This window comes from Paraphaeosphaeria sporulosa (genome assembly GCF_001642045.1).
Source record: "Paraphaeosphaeria sporulosa strain AP3s5-JAC2a unplaced genomic scaffold CC84scaffold_15, whole genome shotgun sequence".
Lineage (NCBI taxonomy): Eukaryota > Fungi > Ascomycota > Dothideomycetes > Pleosporales > Didymosphaeriaceae > Paraphaeosphaeria > Paraphaeosphaeria sporulosa.
Window position 1 is genome coordinate 570,162 of NW_017253374.1, and position 18,812 is coordinate 588,973.

The 18,812-nt window shown below is 51.9% G+C and overlaps 8 protein-coding genes across 8 annotated transcripts; 2 read left to right on the plus strand and 6 right to left on the minus strand.

Moving 5' to 3' along the window:
• Positions 1 to 662: 662 nt before the first annotated feature.
• On the minus strand, positions 663 to 2,165 carry CC84DRAFT_1157359 (uncharacterized protein). Its single transcript, XM_018177007.1, has 5 exons — positions 1,921 to 2,165; positions 1,742 to 1,868; positions 1,425 to 1,690; positions 1,079 to 1,362; positions 663 to 1,007 (listed from the first exon to the last, which is right to left on the minus strand). Exons 1-5 carry the CDS (start codon positions 2,100 to 2,102, stop codon positions 832 to 834), a joined length of 1,035 nt encoding a protein of 344 aa, XP_018029753.1. The 5' UTR covers positions 2,103 to 2,165; the 3' UTR covers positions 663 to 831.
• Positions 2,166 to 2,754: 589 nt separating this feature from the next.
• Positions 2,755 to 3,363, minus strand: CC84DRAFT_1104607 (uncharacterized protein; the record flags this gene model as incomplete). Its single annotated transcript, XM_018175066.1, has 1 exon — positions 2,755 to 3,363. The coding sequence occupies one exon, from the start codon at positions 3,361 to 3,363 to the stop codon at positions 2,755 to 2,757; it is 609 nt and encodes a 202-aa protein (XP_018029754.1).
• A 454-nt stretch (positions 3,364 to 3,817) lies between these two features.
• On the minus strand, positions 3,818 to 4,186 carry CC84DRAFT_1104360 (uncharacterized protein; the record flags this gene model as incomplete). The annotated part of the gene is made up of 1 exon (XM_018175053.1): positions 3,818 to 4,186. The coding sequence occupies one exon, from the start codon at positions 4,184 to 4,186 to the stop codon at positions 3,818 to 3,820; it is 369 nt and encodes a 122-aa protein (XP_018029755.1).
• A 644-nt stretch (positions 4,187 to 4,830) lies between these two features.
• On the plus strand, positions 4,831 to 6,771 carry CC84DRAFT_1232840 (FAD/NAD(P)-binding domain-containing protein; the record flags this gene model as incomplete). The annotated part of the gene is made up of 1 exon (XM_018183776.1): positions 4,831 to 6,771. One exon carries the CDS (start codon positions 4,831 to 4,833, stop codon positions 6,769 to 6,771), a length of 1,941 nt encoding a protein of 646 aa, XP_018029756.1.
• A 3,467-nt stretch (positions 6,772 to 10,238) lies between these two features.
• CC84DRAFT_1104804 (uncharacterized protein) lies at positions 10,239 to 11,407 on the minus strand (the record flags this gene model as incomplete). The annotated part of the gene is made up of 4 exons (XM_018175070.1): positions 10,239 to 10,396; positions 10,447 to 10,569; positions 10,649 to 10,862; positions 10,910 to 11,407. 4 exons carry the CDS (start codon positions 11,405 to 11,407, stop codon positions 10,239 to 10,241), a joined length of 993 nt encoding a protein of 330 aa, XP_018029757.1.
• A 300-nt stretch (positions 11,408 to 11,707) lies between these two features.
• Positions 11,708 to 13,392, minus strand: CC84DRAFT_1232841 (uncharacterized protein; the record flags this gene model as incomplete). Its single annotated transcript, XM_018183777.1, has 6 exons — positions 11,708 to 11,733; positions 11,793 to 12,335; positions 12,424 to 12,542; positions 12,598 to 12,990; positions 13,050 to 13,278; positions 13,329 to 13,392. The coding sequence occupies 6 exons, from the start codon at positions 13,390 to 13,392 to the stop codon at positions 11,708 to 11,710; spliced, it is 1,374 nt and encodes a 457-aa protein (XP_018029758.1).
• A 388-nt stretch (positions 13,393 to 13,780) lies between these two features.
• Positions 13,781 to 15,716, minus strand: CC84DRAFT_1157360 (FAD/NAD(P)-binding domain-containing protein; the record flags this gene model as incomplete). The annotated part of the gene is made up of 2 exons (XM_018177008.1): positions 13,781 to 14,856; positions 14,904 to 15,716. The coding sequence occupies 2 exons, from the start codon at positions 15,714 to 15,716 to the stop codon at positions 13,798 to 13,800; spliced, it is 1,872 nt and encodes a 623-aa protein (XP_018029759.1). The 3' UTR covers positions 13,781 to 13,797.
• Positions 15,717 to 16,830: 1,114 nt separating this feature from the next.
• On the plus strand, positions 16,831 to 18,768 carry CC84DRAFT_1131254 (HK97 family phage prohead protease). Its single transcript, XM_018175888.1, has 3 exons — positions 16,831 to 17,085; positions 17,142 to 17,389; positions 17,442 to 18,768. The coding sequence occupies exons 1-3, from the start codon at positions 16,858 to 16,860 to the stop codon at positions 18,334 to 18,336; spliced, it is 1,371 nt and encodes a 456-aa protein (XP_018029760.1). The 5' UTR covers positions 16,831 to 16,857; the 3' UTR covers positions 18,337 to 18,768.
• Positions 18,769 to 18,812: the final 44 nt, after the last annotated feature.

Genomic DNA, 18,812 nt, shown 5'->3' on the forward strand with positions numbered 1-18,812 from the left:
AGAGAGAGAGAGAGAGAGAGAGAGAGAGAGAGAGAGAGAGAGAGAGAGAGAGAGAGGAGAATTACCAAACAGCTATGATAGCCCTGAGTCCTTCCTGGACAAACACTTCAGAAAGACTTCGGAGAGCGTATCGCGCTTCTCGATCTCCGAGCAGTCCAGGTGAACTTCTCGCGCCCGTGTACAGGACAGGACCCTTCAAGCTGGTGGGCTGAAGGCATCGCCGAGACGACCAGATTCCGCCGCGCCGTCATGAACACCTCGTTCGACGCACTCGACGCAATATGCACCGTAAGATGTAAATCAAAGAGTTGAATCTCCGGTGCCACGCTGTCTTCTGGCGGTTCAGCACAGGGCTACCTCGTCTTACACGGCTCACTCTCGGGCGCGGCAATTGGGGTCCGCTCTTGAGGAAATCGGGGCTTGATAGGTATTGCATGTTTGACTGATTGGGCCGACCCAGTGGATTGTTGGGAGTGGTGAGTGGGTGGTGTATGTTGCGGGTAAAGATAGGGAGATGAAGAGGGGTCACGATTTCGTACTGGGAAGGGCGTACGACGTACTATTTTCAGATGCGTGATAAGGAGGAGGAGCAGGCGTTGCGAGAGCTATTGAAAGTTGTGGAGCGAAGGGCGAGCGGCAAAGAAGCCCCAAGTGTACGATATCAGGATAATAGGCCGAGTACTATCGACCCGTTTATTGCATACCTTTGGGCAGTACAATTGCTCAAGCTTTTGGCCTGGCGCTGGAGCAGAAACTGCCATGCTGGGCTTACGGTGGGTGATGTATAGCTCGATGTCACCCCTGGAGATGCTCTATCAAGCAAAAGTCCCTTCAGAAGATCGCCAGCGCATTTGGCGGCGACCCCACAAGCCCCGGGATATTCAACGGCGCCGACGTCAGCAGGAAGGTATACCTCCCGGTCTTCTTACAGTGTTCCGAAAGCGCCTTCAAATCCCATAACTCGCCGATACTCATCCCAAACATGGACAGCAGCCACGGATGCAAAACTAGTTCCCGTTAGCCCTCATACCGGACTTGGCCTCTACCACTACATGAGTCTATTGGAAGCAGAACTCACCAAGATCCTCCGGTGTTCCTACACTGCCATCCTCCTTAATAGGCATTAGCGCCTCAAATGCAATAGAGTCGCCAGCGACAGCGGAAAAGTGCTGGTTCCAGATCCACTTGGCCGATTCGATGCAGCCGTGGACGCCTGCTAGCTGAGGGTTCTGCATTTTGGCAAGGTCGGCGGGTTGTGGGGAGGAGAGGATTTCGGTCATGCCAGTCCGAATGATAAGGACATCGCCCGCGCGGAAGGTGACGTTTTGATCTTTGGCACAGGTTTCGATGTCGGAGACTGTTCTGGTAGTGAAGTGTAGAGTCAGTGGTCGTCATTTGATGAGCAGCAACTGGTCGTTACATACATACGGTGTTCCTCAAAGGGATGGAAAACTGCTTCGTCGCCAGCCTTGCCGTCTCTCGCTGCTTTGGCTTCGTACCACGCCTTAATGTCTATCAAGATTCCGCGTGCGACCAGCCCGCCTGAAGTGTGCCAGTGGTCCAACGTCGGCATTTTGTTCTCATCTGTCGTGGTTGCAGCGAGGCCCTCTTGGGTCGCTTTGATGCCATTGTAGGATAGTTTTGTCTCTTGATGCTGCCAATGGACCAGGCTGTCCCACTGGCTGCTTACCTAGGCTCTGGTTAATATGGAGTATCAGGAGGAGGGGAGTGGAGGACGGACCTGGGTATTGAACGTGAGCTGATCATCCCACCCCGAGCCTTTCGACAGACCCGATTCTTGAAAATTTACGTGCTTGTGGACTGGAGCACCGCGACCCATTGGAATCTTGTTGGCATTGAGCGGCCAGCTGCAAAGAACTAGTAAGCTCGGTTCAGTGTGAGAGAGGAGGCAGGATTGACTTGAGGGAAATCGAAATGCCATCTCTGGCTTCTTTACAAGCTTCGGCAACGACCTCGGGCGTGAGGATATTCAGCGTTCCGCAAAGGTCCTTCTTGCCGTCCTTGTCAAAAATGCCCCATGCGCAGCCTTGCGGCATGCCCTCGACAGGAGGAAGGTCGTCGAAAGAGGGGAGCTGCGTCATAACTTCCCACTTGTATTCTTGTACAATACAGGTGCCAGAAATCTGATGTTGGTTGTATTGTCCTGTTGCCTAGCGCTCCAACTTACAAGAGAAGCAAGTATATTACCGTGCCTTGGCACGCTATGCGCAGCGTCGCGTCATGCGCAACCCCGACATGATCGCTCGGCCACAAACATGACGCTATAGAGACAGCCACAAACAATAATATCACGAGATTTTCTGAGGTTGAGGCCTCCTAGGCCCAAAGATAATTGCTAGCTACTCAGATTATCGATATCTGCTTGGTGTTTTGATAATTCGGCCTCTACGTGACTGTGAGGCGGATGCAACAGATGAGGCCTCATCAATATCTACAGCCTCACGCTGAGCCTATTTCTTCTTCTTTTTTCCTTTTTGGGATAATTTAATACGTTTCTGAAGTTGACTTTGTGCCTTGCGGGCCTATTGTTTAAGATGTCGATCTACAGCCTCATCGGCCCTCTGCTTTGCGCGCGCCTCTCTAGCAGCTGCTCGAGCAACACGCCTCTCCTAGAGTAGCCTTGCTTTGAGCTACTGGCTGGCCCGACGGGCCTCTGCTCGCTCACTTTCTTGAAGCTGTATTTGTTGTTCCTCTATATCTTTTTGGTGTTGATAATCGCGGGCCCGCTGCACGCTACCTATAAGGTGACCAGAAAATAGCTCCACCATAATACTCATCTAGCTGATCAAGAGGCAAAGGCCTGCCTCCCTTTAAGCGCTTCTTCTGTATTACTAGGGCCTCACGGAGACCCTTATTTTCATGCTCTAGAAGCTGGTTCTGTACAGAGATATGGTGTATAGTTCGACTCAGTTTCTTAGCCTCATTGCCTCTGCTTATATCCACATTGGCCCTTAGCAGTCTATCAATCTTTCTCCAATCTGAGGCACTGAGTACTGAGGTTGAGTTTTCTCGCGAGTCTTGCTCAGTTGGCTGAGGCTGATCAAATCTACTGAGTATAGTCGTTGTATCGAGTGGGCAGATGCCTGTTGCTTCAAAGGCCCAGAGTATCAGTGGCTGCCTCATTATATTGATCCAGGCCTTCCAAAATAGGCTAAAGAAGTCTCTCTTAGCGATTGAGACCAGTCCCTGGCTGTTGTTTATAAAGGCTGATAGCTCATTTGAATATGTTGTTGATAGAGGCTTAAAGATGCAGACATCGAGAGGCTGCAACGTATGTGTTGAATGGAGTGGATAGATGGCTAGTAGGATCTTATTGCGATCAAAAAAGTCGATAAAATCCATAGTGATATGAATCCATGGCCGTCAACGATCAATAGCCGATATGATCGTCTAGCTTTTGGCTTTGTGAGCCGATCAAACACCTGCTGCAGCCATGCAGCCATGCAAGGCCGATCTGATTGTTGCTCCAGCCAGATTCTGATACTGCGATAAAGGCCTGATGGTGTTGAGGATCGAGATCCTCTACCCAACTCGATTGTATGTTTGTAGAGGCGGCCTGATAGATGAGGCCTGGGGCCAAGACAGATCCGTCGGCGCATATGCAGGCTATGGCAGATATCCACTCACGGCTGCCATCTTGTATCACCTGCCTCACAGCCTTGCTTTCGTATAGAGGCCTACTGAAGATCCTCTTTGTGCGGGTGGTGATCCCAAGTAGGAAGCCTTTCTCGTCCATATTGTACGTATTTTGAGCGTCGATCTGATACTCCTCAATCTTATGCTGTAAAAGCTCGAATTAGAGCTTATATTTGGCTAAGGAATCAGCTTCATGGCGATTGTTATCGATGCCGGCCGTCCATTGAGATATCAAGGATTCCTTGTTCCGCCGTCTAAAGCGATCAACCCAGGACATTGAGACTTGCTTTTTGGCTATATTTGAGGCAAAGCTCTGTAACATCTGCCGTGTAGGAGGAAGGCCACGTTTGGTAAGCTGTTTGATATATTGTAGAAGCTCTACTTCTTGTTGTTGGCTGAGACTTCGACGCGTAGAGTTGGCAGCTGCACCTGCCTGTGTGATGCCTTGGTGCCGACGCGTCAGTGTAGAAACCACAACACCATAATCTTTCGCAACTTGTCTATCAGAATTTTTTTTTCTGGCTCTCATGATTCGATTGCTGCTATTACAGCCTCAATTGGATCCATATTGGTAGAGATATGGCGCGTCAAAGTTGGGGTGTTGCATGGACTGGTGCGTTGCACAGCCAAGCTACGGTAGGGTTGACGGAAATGTCAGCACATTCTCAAGCTCCAACATTACGCACACCGGAAGGAGCACCCACGAAGCCTGTGCTTCATGGATCACGCGAGTATCCATGCGTCTGGAATTAATTTCGCTGTGGCCTTGGTGTTGGAGAACTACACCAATGGGAAGTCACCCCGTACGTGCGCGCGACCCAATGAGGAAAGCCCCGCACGAACACGCTCTATACGGTGTAATCATCTTATTGTGGCCCCGTCGAAGCATATGCTGGAGTCATTCTAGGTGTGATCCTCCATGGTGACCATAGTTTGGTGCAGAAGCGGCGTGCAGCGGTTAGAAGGGCTGATACAGGAACTGCGGCCGCTGTCGAACAATAAGTAGCTCTCGCCTTTCCTCTCTGCACATCTACACAGACGTTGTCTTTGTACTTACCCACCGGACTAAGGAATTGCATCAACAGAGTGTACGTACATCTCAACCAAGAAGCAACCACACATCGATACACTGGCTCTGACAATACTGACGCCTTAGATTTGCTGCCATCGAATATGGCCGCAGCAGCAGCAATGTCCCAGCTGCCACCTGAACAGCTCAAGTTCATGCAGGAGGCTGCTAAGCGCCAGCGACCCGAAGGTACGAAGCAATTTCAAGAACTACACTACAGTGACTCCTCGCGTCTCCGTAACCTCGTCGACGACATCTTCGCCGACCATGCCGCGCTTGACAAGAGAGCTTTGCCAATCGAGGCGGGAGGCAACACCAAGTTCCTCATCATGGGTGCCGGGATGGGCGGAATCCTCAATGCGATCAAGCTCGTTCAGGCCGGCTTTAAGCAAGATGATATTGTGATGGTCGAGATGGGGGGCGGAGTTGGTGGTACTTGGTACTGGAACAGATACCCGGGCCTTCACTGCGACGTTGAGTCGTATGTTTATTTGCCAATGCTTGAGGAAACAGGATATGTACCGAGCCACAAGTACACGAGTGCAGTAGAGATTCGCAATTACCTGGTCAAGCTAGTAGAGAAGTTTGGACTTGGAGACAGAATCATGTACCGCACGGAGGTAACCAGTCTTCAGTGGGATGGTGGTAAGAAGATTTGGAGGGTGGACATGACAACAGGTAGAGGCAATGGAGGAACGGAAAAGGCTACGCTTTCAGTGAACGCTGATTTCTCCATCTTAGCTGGTGGAATATTCCCGCATCCACACGTACCGAAGATCCCTGGACTGGCTGGATTCGAAGGTGACATGTTCCACACCTCGCGTTGGGACTACGCTATCTCGGGTGGCTCGAGCGAGGATACATTTTCTGAGCTGAAGGGACTTGAAGGGAAGCGCGTCGGGTACGTTGGTACAGGCGCAACTGCTATCCAGGCTGTGCCAGAGGTTGCGAAGTTTGCAAAAGAGCTTCTTCTCTTCCAAAGAACGCCGTCTCAAGTCAACTATCGAGGTCAGAAGCCCACTGATCCAAAAGAATGGAGCGAACGTATCGCTGCGGGCTTAGGCTGGCAGAAAGCTCGGATGGAAAACCTGGCGCAGCATCTCTCTCGAAATCTTCCGGAAGGCACCGTCAATATGGTAGACGACGAGTGGTCGCGACTTCAAGCATACTGTGCCGTTCTCGGAAGCGAGCGCTTCACTGGCCTGACCCCCGACAAGATACCTGGATACTTGAGTGAGCTACAAGCCTGGGATGCGAATCACAATACCAAAGCCCGAGAACGCATCTCTAACATCGTTACCGACAAGTCTACCGCCGAAAGACTAACACCGTGGTACCCGACCTGGTGCAAGCGTCCTACCTTCTCAGACACGTACCTGCAAACTTTCAACAAGCCAAACGTGCACCTAGTAGACACAGATGGTAAAGGTATTGACGCCGTCACGTCCCATGCCATCATAGCCAACGGTCAGGAATACCCAATCGATATCCTCATTCTCAGCACAGGATACAGATCACCCGCCTACGGTGGCGGCGACCCGGCAGCACGTAATGGCATCGATATAATTGGAAGAAACGGCCTAAAAATGTCCGAAAAGTGGACATCCCGGGGCGCGACGACCCTCCACGGCGTCTTCTCCCACGACTTCCCGAATCTTTTTTTCTTCGCTATCGCACAGGCGTCGGCTACTGCTAACGTGAATCATACGCTTGAAGTTCAGACATCGCATATCATTTCAATTATATCACACTTTAGCCCACCGTCCGATCCTCGCGAAAGAAAGGTCGCGATCGAGCCGAGCGCGGAAGCGGAGGAGATGTGGGCGATGAGGTGTCTGAGCGGTGCAGCGTTCTTCAGCTCAGTATCGGTGTGTACTCCCGGGTATATTACGATGGAGGGCGACGCAATGAACCATAAGAGTCAAGAGGAGATGATTAAAGCAGGGAGGGGGTCACCATGGAGCGCGGGCATTGTACCTTTCGAGAGGATGTTGGAAGGGTGGAGAGCAGATGGGTTCGATGGTGTGATCACTGACGACGCATAGATAACGCTATTTTTTCTGTCGTTTCTGATCAATTATAATATTTCTTGCTTGAATGAACTTTGGTGAGAGTCGGCGGCAGGCTGCCAAGTGTACGAGGACGAAGGTCGTGTCAATGAGATTGGTCGCGCCTAAGCCACGCCCTCCAAGCCGAACAAATGGGACATTACCTGCTATACAGTCGAGGGCCTAAGCTTCACTCGATGAAAATGAACAACCAAAGTCGGGCTAAGAGACTCCTCCTCACAACAGTACCGATGAATTCAAGCTTACTGAGAGCAACGATGACTTGTCCTGAGCTACTGTAAACTCTCCCCCTCGGAAGCGGCCGAGGATGAAGGCTCTCTTTGTTTTAAGGAGACACATACCACGTATCGAAACCTCTGGTAGCGAAAAGAGTCCTGGCCCTAATGACCAAAATAACGAGCAGGAAAACAACCGCTATACGGGTAAGCGTCGTGCTTCGCCAGGATACGCGCTATCTCGAACGGATACTTAGGAGGGCAAGGCTATCCTGAAAGCGTTCGAAGTCGACGAAAATATTGAGCTGTAGTTTACTTGACACTACTATCTCTCTCAAATTCCATACTAATGTATGTTGTGTTAAACAATGGCGATACTGCGAGGCGCTCGCTACCTTCAGCTGTTTGCTCCTTCATCCATATCAGTATGAATATTACAAGGACCTGAGCAAATGTTCCGAGGATTCAACAGGTCGTGCTAGGGCGGAGAGGCGTGCTGAGGTGCAAGAGAACAAGGAATTTACCGCCCTCTCGTCAGTTATCGTGAAAGCGCGTGCATTCAAAGGGCTGCTACAAAACGGGATTGGGACCTCAATCGCTCTTATCCGAGGAAATAACCTCTCATGGAGCATCAATGCCCTACCAAAATTCAGGCCAAGGTGGTACTTATTCTCTGGAGCTGCTAGCACGGTTACCGTGGCCGAGGAGCTATAATCAGTCATGTCTTGGGATTGTAACAAGCGCTTCTGGCCCGCGCTGGCTACTATATCGTTGGATCGGTCGACATGACGGTGAGCTCAAGGTTTACAGCATGGTCAGATAATTTCGAGTGAGAATCAAGAACAATTTTTCAAATAAAGTTGTACCTTGCAGGTTCTAGTTTAACGTGTCAAAGTGGGACTCGTGCACAGCTTCCTAATATTCGGGTCCACTATTCTGTAGAAACATTGGCACCCTGTGGCCAGCTTCTGCCTTCGTCGTCAAACTCATCAATATCCTCCTTGCCAAAGTCGACGTCCAGATCGACATGACCATACTCCAGGTCATCGATGTCATTTTCTGTGAGACGTCGTTGTGGTGCTCGTTCTCGTGGTCATCAGCGTTCCGCGGGAGGTCGGGATCAGGAGAGAAAGCGACCTGGGAGCTGGCCCCAAGATTGTTTCTATCATTAGTACTACTCAGTGAGACCAATCAAGAATGAGCTGACATACCTTGCTCCTCAGTCTCCTCAGTCATGTCAATCGTGCCCTCGGCTCCTTCTCGCTGAGACTCTACTAGTTCCTCAAAGCTTCCGAAGCGCTCCTCATAGAAGGCCTTCACAGCCTCAAGCTAACGAGCGCTTTCACAACATGTAGCGTTCGTGCACTCTAGCTCGAGTTTCCCGAACTCAACCTCAGCTTGCAATCCATGTTCTGGGCTGGGACGTCTCGCGCTGTCGGACTGCGTCGACTTGATCTTTCTGCCGCTTGAACGCAAGACCCTTCTTTGCCCGCGCTACGTCTGGAGTGGTTGCAATTTTATGGCCCTGGGTTGCACCTCGGCACCCACGCGTCCGAGGCGTAGAAGCGTGGAATGTGACGAGCCGTCGGCTCTTCAGAGCTGCGCGAACGATTGGTGAAAAACTTTGGGAGTTTATCGGAGGCTGAGCCGTCCAACAAATTTGACTCTCGAAGTATAGCATGAGCATGATATTCAAGTCAGGGGCGGTGCTTATTGGGTGAATAGAGCAGGCATGTGACCTACCAGTATTCTGAGTGAGCAATGGTAAGCAGACTCTATCGTAGCAGAAATTCGTCGCTGCGATCCAGCAAAGGTACTGGCTAGCCCTTGGTGGTTCGCCAGCAGGCGCGAGATCCGTAGGTAAGCACCTAAGCAAGTAATCGGTCACGTGATACTAACACAGGCCCGGAGCCCGGAGCCGCGCTAGTGCGCGTCCGTCGCTTTAATCTCTTCGAAACACTCATCGCCGCGTCCCATCTTCTCTCATCACTTGTCTCATTTTTTTATGACTTTTCCATATCGTCCTCGCACTTTACGCCTCGAGCCTCACACCTCATTCATATTCACTCTCTGTCTGTTTTCAACTGGGCCGCGACACCTAGTAAGGACGCTCGTATCTCTAAATTCAACGGGCTTGTTGCACTCACAATGTTCTGCAACTTTGGTGTATCAAAGTCTTGAAGCTTAGCGCAGTAGTGTTCAACTCTCGCCCTTGCTCTAGGTTCTGTTTCTACCTTGATACCAGAGACCACAAGGTGGTGACGAGTACATCTCCACTGATCGCGTCTGGTACGGAGTTTCTAACTCCTAGAATTACCTGCTTCAGGTCCCAAGTGAATCGTTCGTTTGGGACAGGGTCTCGGCTCCGGTGAGAGGCAGATGAGAGAGATGATACGATCTGCCTAGAACGGATGAGTACAATTTACGGTCAGCGCCTCTGGGGGTTTCGAAGTTGTGCGACCGAGCAGCAGTGGTGCAATACTCCAGTCTTTTTCCGTTGCGGTTATCTTGACGTCTACACTGGGAACAACAAAACACGGGCACATCTCCACTGCGCGTTGGTGTGGAGCCATACCTCCTACACCAACCAATCCAAGCTCCAGATGATTCCACAAGCCGCAGAGGTGCAAGACCGTCCTTAGATTACCACATAGCCTCATCTTCGACCACCTTTCTTGCTCCTGCCAACATACGCGCTGCTCGAGCGGTGCGCATGGCCGCACCCGCGAAAGTGTCTGCTGTGAGATTGGGTGCCCGGACTGAGGTGCTTGAGTCTTCGGAGGCTATTTCCTTATTTTTTAACTCAACACCGGCCTCGGCCTTCGACCTTTTCTCTTTTTCATTGAGCATAACCACGGTGTGGATGGCTTGAGGAAGAAGACTGGTTGCCGTTGGAGTGGGGTTTGTTTTCGCTAAGTAGGATGCTAGACATTGTAAGCTGATAAGATCTCGCTCACTACAGACAGTAGTATACCAGTTGGACAATGAAAGATAAAGACACAAGCATTTCGCAGACTAGGGAGGTCACCACGAACAGAAACGGAAATCCTCTCAATACTCTCAATCCGTGTGGCACCGCACTCGCGCGGATGTTATACCTAGGGAGGAATATCGCCCGTGTCGGCTGCAGACAGGCTGTTCATTGCTTCTAAACCTGTTTCAACCCCAGCCTAGTCTCAAAGATCGGTCCACGAAGGTGCCGCCCAACGCCTAGCTCGCGCAGCGCCGTTACTGCGCAGGAGCGTCACCAACGTAGAAAATCAGATCTGGGTCCGGGTCTTTATCGCGATCATTCTTGAAGATCACGACTGTCTCGATGACCTTGCTGCCCAGCTCCTTCTTGTGTTGCGCAAGAAACCAGCCCCAGCAGGCGCCGTTCTCCGAACCTTGATCCTTGTTAGTGTCACAACATATCTCCAAGGTCAAGCAAACAGACCCAGAATAGCCAGCGTTCCATCCTCCTCCATATCAAGCGTGGTGCCAGGCCATTTCTCAAGCACTTTCCCAGCCTCTTTGAGAGCACGCGCAATCAAGGTCTTCGTGCGAGTATTGCCCACGCCTTGAACCTAGAAGCGTGGGGTACAAAGTTAGTGGAATGCTTCGAACGAAGATGATCAGTTGCTGGTATCGTGTTTGACTTGCCCAGAAGTACTTGATCTTGCTAATGTCTTCGTTGTCGCGGTTCCACGCACCCCACATAATGTCGGAGAGATGGCGCAGTGCGGGGAGCTCGTCGATCGAAGGCTTCTTGTTCCACACGTTCTGTGCAGCAGTAGCAGGAGAGGTGACATATTGCATAAAGACTACGCCACCAGCTGGGTTGATTGCTATCTGCATCTCCGCGCCGGTCGCCTGTTTGAGTCAGTATCTCTTGCCCATAACGATCGTGAGGAGTCTACCCTGTATTCCTTGTTGTTGACCTGGTACGTCTGCCTCGCCTTAGGCACAATGTTTCCATTCTCGTCTTTCTTGTTCGCATCCCAGTGATTGAAGTTGTAGCAAATATTCGCGCCGCCCATCGCCTTTGCGCGCGTGTCGAGACCGAGCGCATTGCAAGCGGACTCGACTGCCCAATAGCCCTTGAGATCGCAGTTGAGGTAGGATGCGTAGGCTTCGGTGTACGCCCATGTCTTCAGTTCAGCTGCATCAGAGTCAGTTTTATGGAGCTCCACTAAACTTCCAGTCAGATACTCGCCCTTGAGGTCACCGCTCCACTCGCTTTGGGCGTGTGGGAGATTCATGACTTTTGCCGCCTCATCTTCAGAGGCCTTCATTACCTCAACGAGAGCTTCGCCTTTGCAAATGAACCTTTTCCAGGTCTGGTCGTCGGCGAGCTTGTCTGGCAGAAAGTCGCGCGGAGCGATATATGCTGCATCCCCGCGCGTAGTCCAGCCCATAGACTGCCGAGCAAGTCCAAACAGCACTGACACCGCAACGATTTTCATGGCCGCGATCAGAGTGATCGAAAGCTTCTCGAGGTCGAATTGAGTGGGGAGTGAAGATAGCGCACGGAAAGAGCGTGCGACGTAGTGTGGAAGGTTACGTGGGCTCGAGCGGAAGGCACGCGTACCATGAGCGAGATTGGCAAGAGCGACGTGATGATTGATAACGTTGATATTTTAAGCAGCAGCTCCTCTCTACACGTAATAGGCCTGCCTCTTCTTTAGCCTCGCGGCCCTTCCTCTGCATGTGATACTTCAGTCCACCTTCCTGCGATACCCACCTAGATCTCTTTGCCGTTGCGTTCAACATATGCTACAGTCTCAGCCTGGCGCTCCTCACTCCCAGGAATTTCTTCGACCTTTTCTTTAGGGCCGCCGAAATGTCTTAAAACTAGCCATGCGGGATAAATAGCGACGCCCCACAGAGCAAAGTTCCAGTACACCGCCCCGACCTCTGCGAAGACCGTCACGCTTGTGATACCGTAGCTTATCGCCTGCCAGGCACTCTCTGTTCCTCGCAACAATGCAGCATATCGAATAACCTGAGGCTCGTCCTTCGCTAGGTTCGTCACAAAGAAGTAGAGGAAGAGGTAGTTGATCTGAAAGGCAGCGGTCAGAAGAACGAAGACAGCGAAGGCGTTCCCGAATCCTGGACTGCCCCAGTCGTAGGTAGGGTGAGTGTGGCGGAAACGGGTTACAAGAACAGTAATCCATATCCAACAGGCGCCCTGGAACACAACGATGACCGTGAAGGCGGTGCGGGCGCGTGTGCGAAGAGAAAGGCGCGAATTATCAAGGTACCAGCCAAGAAGGTTTCCACAGGTTACGGCGACGAGACCAGAAACAAAGGAGCCAAGGGCGCGGGCACGGACGGAGAACCATACTGGAAGTCATGGTCAGCCCATAGAATACAATGAGTAGTAGAGAGATATCATCAGAAAGCTCTTGCCCCACGGGATGGCTATACATACACGCAAGATAGGTGAAGAAGACGGCTTCGGAAAACACAGCCTGACCAATCCAAAGCACGATAAGCAAGAAGTTCTTGGTGAAGAACTCCCGCGTTGTCTCCTTGATCTCGAACCACGGACTTTTACCAAAGGTCAGCTAATGCGCATTCTCGAATAACTTGTGCCTTTACTCACTCTTTCAAGATCGCAAGCTCCACCTTCTTGCCGTCCTTCCTTTGCACTTTGCTCGGCCTGTTTAGCAGCAACGCAACGAATGGTCCAGCCGCCTGCAGCGCAATGAACACGAGATAGACGGTGTAGGAGACCTTTCCGGCCTCATTACGATCGGCGTTTATACCAAGGTTGATGGCGCCACCAAGGATCTGTCCACTGAGGCGATACGTGAGCCAGTACCCTAGAGCTTTGCCCTTATTCCACGGCTCAGGGTAAGCAATAGCAATCGCAGCCTCAGCCATCCAGAATACGCCAGCAGAGATACCACACAGTGCTGCGCCGAGAAGAACAAACCAAGTATTGCCAAAGCGATTGTTCGTGTACAGACCAGCGGCGTAAGGAGCGTATCCCAAGCTGGCTATTGTAAGCACAGACCTCGAATGCATACAACGGCAGTCGAAGAGCAAACTTACGTCCCGAATATCAGCGCGCCCTTTATACCCAGGTATTTCACAATCACACTCGAGAAGTAGCAGCTCAACACCATCAGGCAGAACGTCAGCGCATTAGCTGCATTGACCAAACCAGGTGACTGCGCACCTCCTGCTCCGAGAGAGTTCATCGCGCCCCAGATTCCAGGCGCTGAAAAATTACAAAGACCAAGAATGGTCATGTTGTAGAAGGTCGACCGGTACCATTTTGCTGTGCCCCTCGTTAGTACATGACTTGCGAATAGTATCTTCTTTACATACTCGGGTGGTCACGCTTCTCAACACCGGTCGCAAGGTCGCTGCTAGAGTTCTCTGGGTCCGCCATTGAGGGTGATGTTGCGTATTGGGAGTGCAGCGTCTGTACATGTGTCTGGGGCTGCACATTATATGTCCATTGCGCGTCAGCGCCACGTGCGGAGCAATAACCGCGAACTTTCCCGATTCAGTTCTGGAACCCCGGTCCAAAAATTTCCTTGAAGCGGTACCGGGCCTGATGTTCGGGATTGCGCGGGGGTACACTGCGTAATCTGCATGGTGGGAGTCGTTGGCTAGCACGCCATTCCGTCTAAGATTTGCGAAGAACACCACATCTACTCGCGATATCTTTGAAGGACCGATAACAGCTGGGACGGCAATTCAAAGGAAAGAGTAGTAAGATGAACGGAGCTTCTCCTTACGTTGCGATTGGGCGGAATTGTTTTCTCTATGAAAATGTGCTAATCGATGTCGCCTATTGCGACGGTTTGCTACTTGCGCCTGGCAGGTCCCACCAGCTCTCATGTACATCCCTCAAATCTGGCTCCTGACCTGGGGCTTTCAAATATGATACTAAGTCGGCACTTTCGTCGAGCTCGCTGCGAGTATAGCCATTGCCAAAGTACGCGAATCGATTGACTTTGTTGAAGCGTTCGAACTCCCAATCCTCCCAGCGCGGCTCGCGTCTTGCAATGGTGGCCATAGCTGCGCTTCCCGGCCATAAGCCGTGGATTCTTTGTCCTGGAGTCCCGCCATTATTCCAGGACGAGCAATTGTCAGTCAGGACCGTCGTTGGGAAGAATGCATCGCAGTAATCGACGAAGTCATCAGCCGCTTCTTTTGAAGGCGTGATGGACTTGTAACCTTGCGAAGACACCTTGCGGAGAGCTTTGGCGAAGTACGTGAGAGCTGTTTCGGCCGCAAATGGGACTGTACCAGAAGGGCCTGTTGCATGAGGCCCCATGAGAAAGAAGAGATTGGGGAAGCCCGGCGTCGAGTACCCAAAGTATGTATAAGGGAAACCGAACTTGCCATCTGGCCGCCAGGCTTCACGAAGATCCACCCCTCGCGCCTTTATTGAGAATGGTGGTACAAGGTCGGTGTTCGCACCTGTAGCACACAGAATCGCATCAAATTGACGATGTGTGCCATCTATCGTCTCGATACCAGTTTCAGTGAAACACTTGATGGGCGTCTTCACAAGATCAGCGTTTTCTTCAGTCAGGGACTCCAGGTATCCAGGTCCAGGAGTCAGACGCCTGCAGTGCGGTGCAAAGTCGGGAATCAGCCCGTCTAGTAATTCCGGCTTCTTTGCGGCCCGCTTCTTCATAACGTCGATAAAAACATCACGTATACCCTCATTCTCTTCTGAGCCTCTGACCATTGCTCGAAATCGTCTCCAATATCTTTCTTCAATGTCCCTCCTGTACTCTAGATATTTTTGAGGATCCTCAAACAATTTTAGCTGCTCTTCTGTGTATGGCTGAGGCTCGAAGGTTCTTTCGTCGCCCGCCCAAGAAGTTGCTATCCAGGTCTGAAATTTCATTAGTATAAATCCATTTTCACATCAGGTTCACATACCGGGTTGCGGGCGAAATGTGTGACATGCTTGCTACAACGTTGGAGATTTGGCACAACCTGGAGCCCACTTGCTCCGTTGCCGATCACGGCGACTGTCTTGCCTTGCGGATCAAAGGACTGATCCCAGTTGGATGTGTGCCGAAGGTGACCTTTGTAGCTGTCGATGCCGGGATAGTCCGGCAGTTTCCAAGCATTGAAGCGGCCAATGGCAGTGATGACGAAGTCGAATATCTCCAATTTGGTGACATTGGCGTTCAGATCATGTACCTTGAGAGACCATTTCCCTTCGTTGTCGTCCCAAGATGCGTCGTCCACACGATGTCGAAATTTCAGGTATTTGTAAACGTCGTGTTTCCTTGCGCGCGACTGCCAGTAGTCGCGAATTTCGGAGCCTTTGGCAAAAATCTCGGACCACTGGGTGTTGGGAGAGAATGTTGATTGGTAGACGTGCGCGGGTATGTCGCAGCGTACGCCAGGGTAATTGTTTTCAAGCCATGTTCCACTGACATCGTGATTTTTCTCGTATATGGTAAGATCGATACCAGGTACTTTCGCAGGAAGCAAAATGCCTGCATTGATTCCACTTAAGCCAGCGCCGATGACGGCGACTCGAAGCGGACGCACATCATCGATGTGATGCTGAAGGTCGGGCTGGAGTCGTGAAACAGGATACGACGGAGAAGAGTTCACCTGTTCCGTTTCTTTGGGAGATGCAAGGTGTCCAGTAACTTGGGCGACACGTTGCCTTGTCGATGATGCCTGAGCCCCTGGTGTAGTATTGTCGGAGAAGGGGATGACCGAGTCACGTGCCATCCTGATGAGGCTAGCACGACTGTCCCTTCACAAGTGTTGCGAGTGCCCAAGAATGCGACGAGGGGGGTCACTCAACCTGCAGTGCTCAGAACCTCTGAGCGCCATGCACTTAAGAAGAGAAATACACCTTAGGTAATCCGATAAGATGCCTGCCTCGCCCTACTCGCGCGTGCGATAACTGGTAATAGGGCAGATGACGCCTTCCCCCCACCCGTTGACGGTATGCGCGCCAGCTCAGGGAGAAACACCCCGGGCTACGACGCCTAATTTAGGCTTGTCGTTGTCGCTGCTGTCCCCACGAGCTTGCTCCCCTTCGCAGTAGTCATCCTCCTCATCTCCGGCCAGGCACGATGCCACACGTATGGATGGGATCCTGAGCCTATTCTCATTCTCTTCGCCGAATCTAGAACGCTCGCATCAAGGAATCGCTCATACAGTATCAGTTTAACATTGATCATACTCAGACCTGTATGAGTATGCCATTTTCTCCTGCGTAGCACTCTCAGCACGTAAAAGTCATGCTGCAATTGCTTACCCGACGGGAGTGCTTTTTGAGCCCATAGTTGCAGGTACAGATTGGGGAGACATTTCTATGGGGCCTGTTCATTTCATCCGCATTCAACTCGCTCTCTCAAATCGGACTTGAGCGACATGGTGTTACTCCGTTATTGCGGGGTCACCCGCTATCACCGCATGGCGAGCACGCAATCCGCAAGCTACTGCAGTCATCGGATAGTCGGTTCACCCGCGGGTCTATTGTGACAGGAGGGAACTAAGGGTATACGTTCATAAGAGTTCAGAAGTCGCGTCTGCTATTGTTGAGTGGCGCAAGATGCCCTTGCAATGACGGAATACATCTCAGATGCGACGATACCGGCGCAGGTGGAGAACGTCCATAAGGCTCCATAGCAGCACCACAAACATACACGCTACAGCGATGGGATAAAACATCGTCGTAACACGCATTAGTTCTTCCGACGTCTCCGAGCTTGCTTCGTAAAGTTCACACACAGGTACAACCTAATTATTCTCTAGAGCCATCATGACAGAAACAACGCCCAACGGTACGAACCGTACCACTACCGCTACCGACCACGCTTTCACGACTACGAGCAAGAAGATCCTTCTCAATGCTTTTGACATGTCAACAGTCGGTCATCTTTCACCAGGTCAGTGGAAGAATCCGAAAGATCGCTCGGCCACGAAACGGAAACTGGAATACTGGATTGATCTCGCCAAATTGCTGGACCGAGGTGGTATCAACGCATTGTTCCTAGCGGATACATATGGCGGATACGACACGTATGAAGGGAGCTTAGATAACTGCATCAGAAGAGCAGCGCAGTGGCCTATGACGGACCCTACGATCGTCAGTGACCACCGTCGACCTTGAAAGTTCCCAAAGCCGCAACTGACAATGTGAAGCCTATCTCCGCTATGGCAGCTGTAACGAAGAATCTGGCATTTGCAATCACTGCTTCAACGTCTTTTGAGCCACCTTTTCTGCTAGCAAAACGATTCAGCACGTTGGATCATCTGACTGGTGGTCGCTTCGGGTGGAACATCGTCACAAGCTGGAAGAAGGCTGCCTTCAAGGCGATTGGGTTGGATAATCCAATTGAGCACGACGAGCGCTATGCACAAGCAGATGAGTATCTGCGCGTACTATACAAGTACGAGAGCCCCAAAGTGATTCTGTGGGTAGGACTTACAGCATGCTCGCAGGCTTTGGGAAGGATCTTGGGCGCCCGACGCCATCACCGAGAATGTTGAAGCAGATGAATACATCGACCCAGCCAAGATCCGCACGATCAAGCATGACGGCAAGTACTTTCAGCTGGAATCACGCCACATTGTAGATCCATCTCCCCAGCGCACGCCACTCCTATTCCAGGCCGGTACTTCATCAGCAGGATCCGAGTTCGCAGCCACCCACGCAGAAGCTATCTTCGTCTCTTCGCATTCTCCCCAGATCCTCCGGCCCAAAATCGACAAGATCCGGCAACTAGCACAAGAGAAGGGGCGTGATCCGCAGAGCATCAAATTCTTCACGACATTCACCCCGATCATAGGCCGCACGGATGAAGAAGCCCAGGAAAAGTACGAGGAGCTGAAGAAATATGTCTCGACCATCGGTGGCCTGGTTCTCGTGAGCGGTTGGACGGGGATCGACTTGTCCAAGTATCCTCCGGACCACGACCTCACAGCTGCCGACGCCACCGAGGACAACCGCGTGCGCAGCCTCCTCGACCAGTTCACTGCGACATCGCCAGACGTGCCACGCTGGACACCCCGCGTCATTGCCGAGAAAGCATCAATAGGAGGACTTGGCCCTGTTGTGGTTGGATCGCCGGCCAAGGTCGCGGATGAGCTCGAGAGATGGGTCAGGGAAGCGGACGTCGACGGGTTCAATATTGGGTATGTCACGACGCCAGGCAGTTTCGAAGATGTGGTTGAGTTGCTGGTGCCGGAGTTGCGGAGGAGAGGAACCTACAGCGAGGCGCAGAGGGATGGATTGACGGCGAGAGAGAAGGTGTATGGGGAGGGTCAGAGCGGGTTGAGGAGTGACCACGTGGGGAGTCGGTACAAGTACGATGTGTACGACGAGGCGGAGGGCTAGGCTAAGCTGTTGTAGGAATGCAGGAATTGAAAATTCAATGTTGCAGCAGGGTGCTTCGAAGGGCTGAGGTCTTCATGATCATCTCACCTCGTCTCACCTCGCCAGGTTTCGAGATGCACAATCTAGTCATGATTGCCCAGGAGATGTCCTCGATTGCGCAGGGCGTCGGGAAGCGGGTGGTCACGTGCAGAGCCATGCCATGCGTTCTTCGAGAGGGCGACACTGGATGGAGCTGTCGTTGTCCCGTGAGCAGAGAGCTGGTCGCCGCTGCGATTTGGAGTCTTGCTGGGTATTGTTGAAGTGTTCCGGGTCCGGGGACGGCTTTGGCCGGAGAATCAGCACAGCGCTGCCAGGCTTGTTCGGCTCTTCCCAGTCGAGCCCCATACTCGACGACTGCATCAAAGACGACGGTGGCTGCGCGGTGGCCCTGGGTTGGATGGGCCAGCGCGGCTCCCGGCAGCGTTTCGCGTGCAGCC

Coding starts and splice junctions, on each gene's coding strand:
- CC84DRAFT_1131254 (XM_018175888.1), top strand. CDS start 16,858: ATGTCAACAGTCGGTCATCTTTCACCAGGTCAGTGGAAGAATCCGAAA. Junction 17,086..17,141: donor CTATGACGGACCCTACGATC/GTCAGTGACCAC, acceptor GACAATGTGAAG/CCTATCTCCGCTATGGCAGC. Junction 17,390..17,441: donor TATCTGCGCGTACTATACAA/GTACGAGAGCCC, acceptor GCATGCTCGCAG/GCTTTGGGAAGGATCTTGGG.
- CC84DRAFT_1157359 (XM_018177007.1), bottom strand. CDS start 2,102: ATGACGCAGCTCCCCTCTTTCGACGACCTTCCTCCTGTCGAGGGCATG. Junction 1,691..1,741: donor AGCTCACGTTCAATACCCAG/GTCCGTCCTCCA, acceptor ACCAGAGCCTAG/GTAAGCAGCCAGTGGGACAG. Junction 1,008..1,078: donor AGGAACACCGGAGGATCTTG/GTGAGTTCTGCT, acceptor AACGGGAACTAG/TTTTGCATCCGTGGCTGCTG.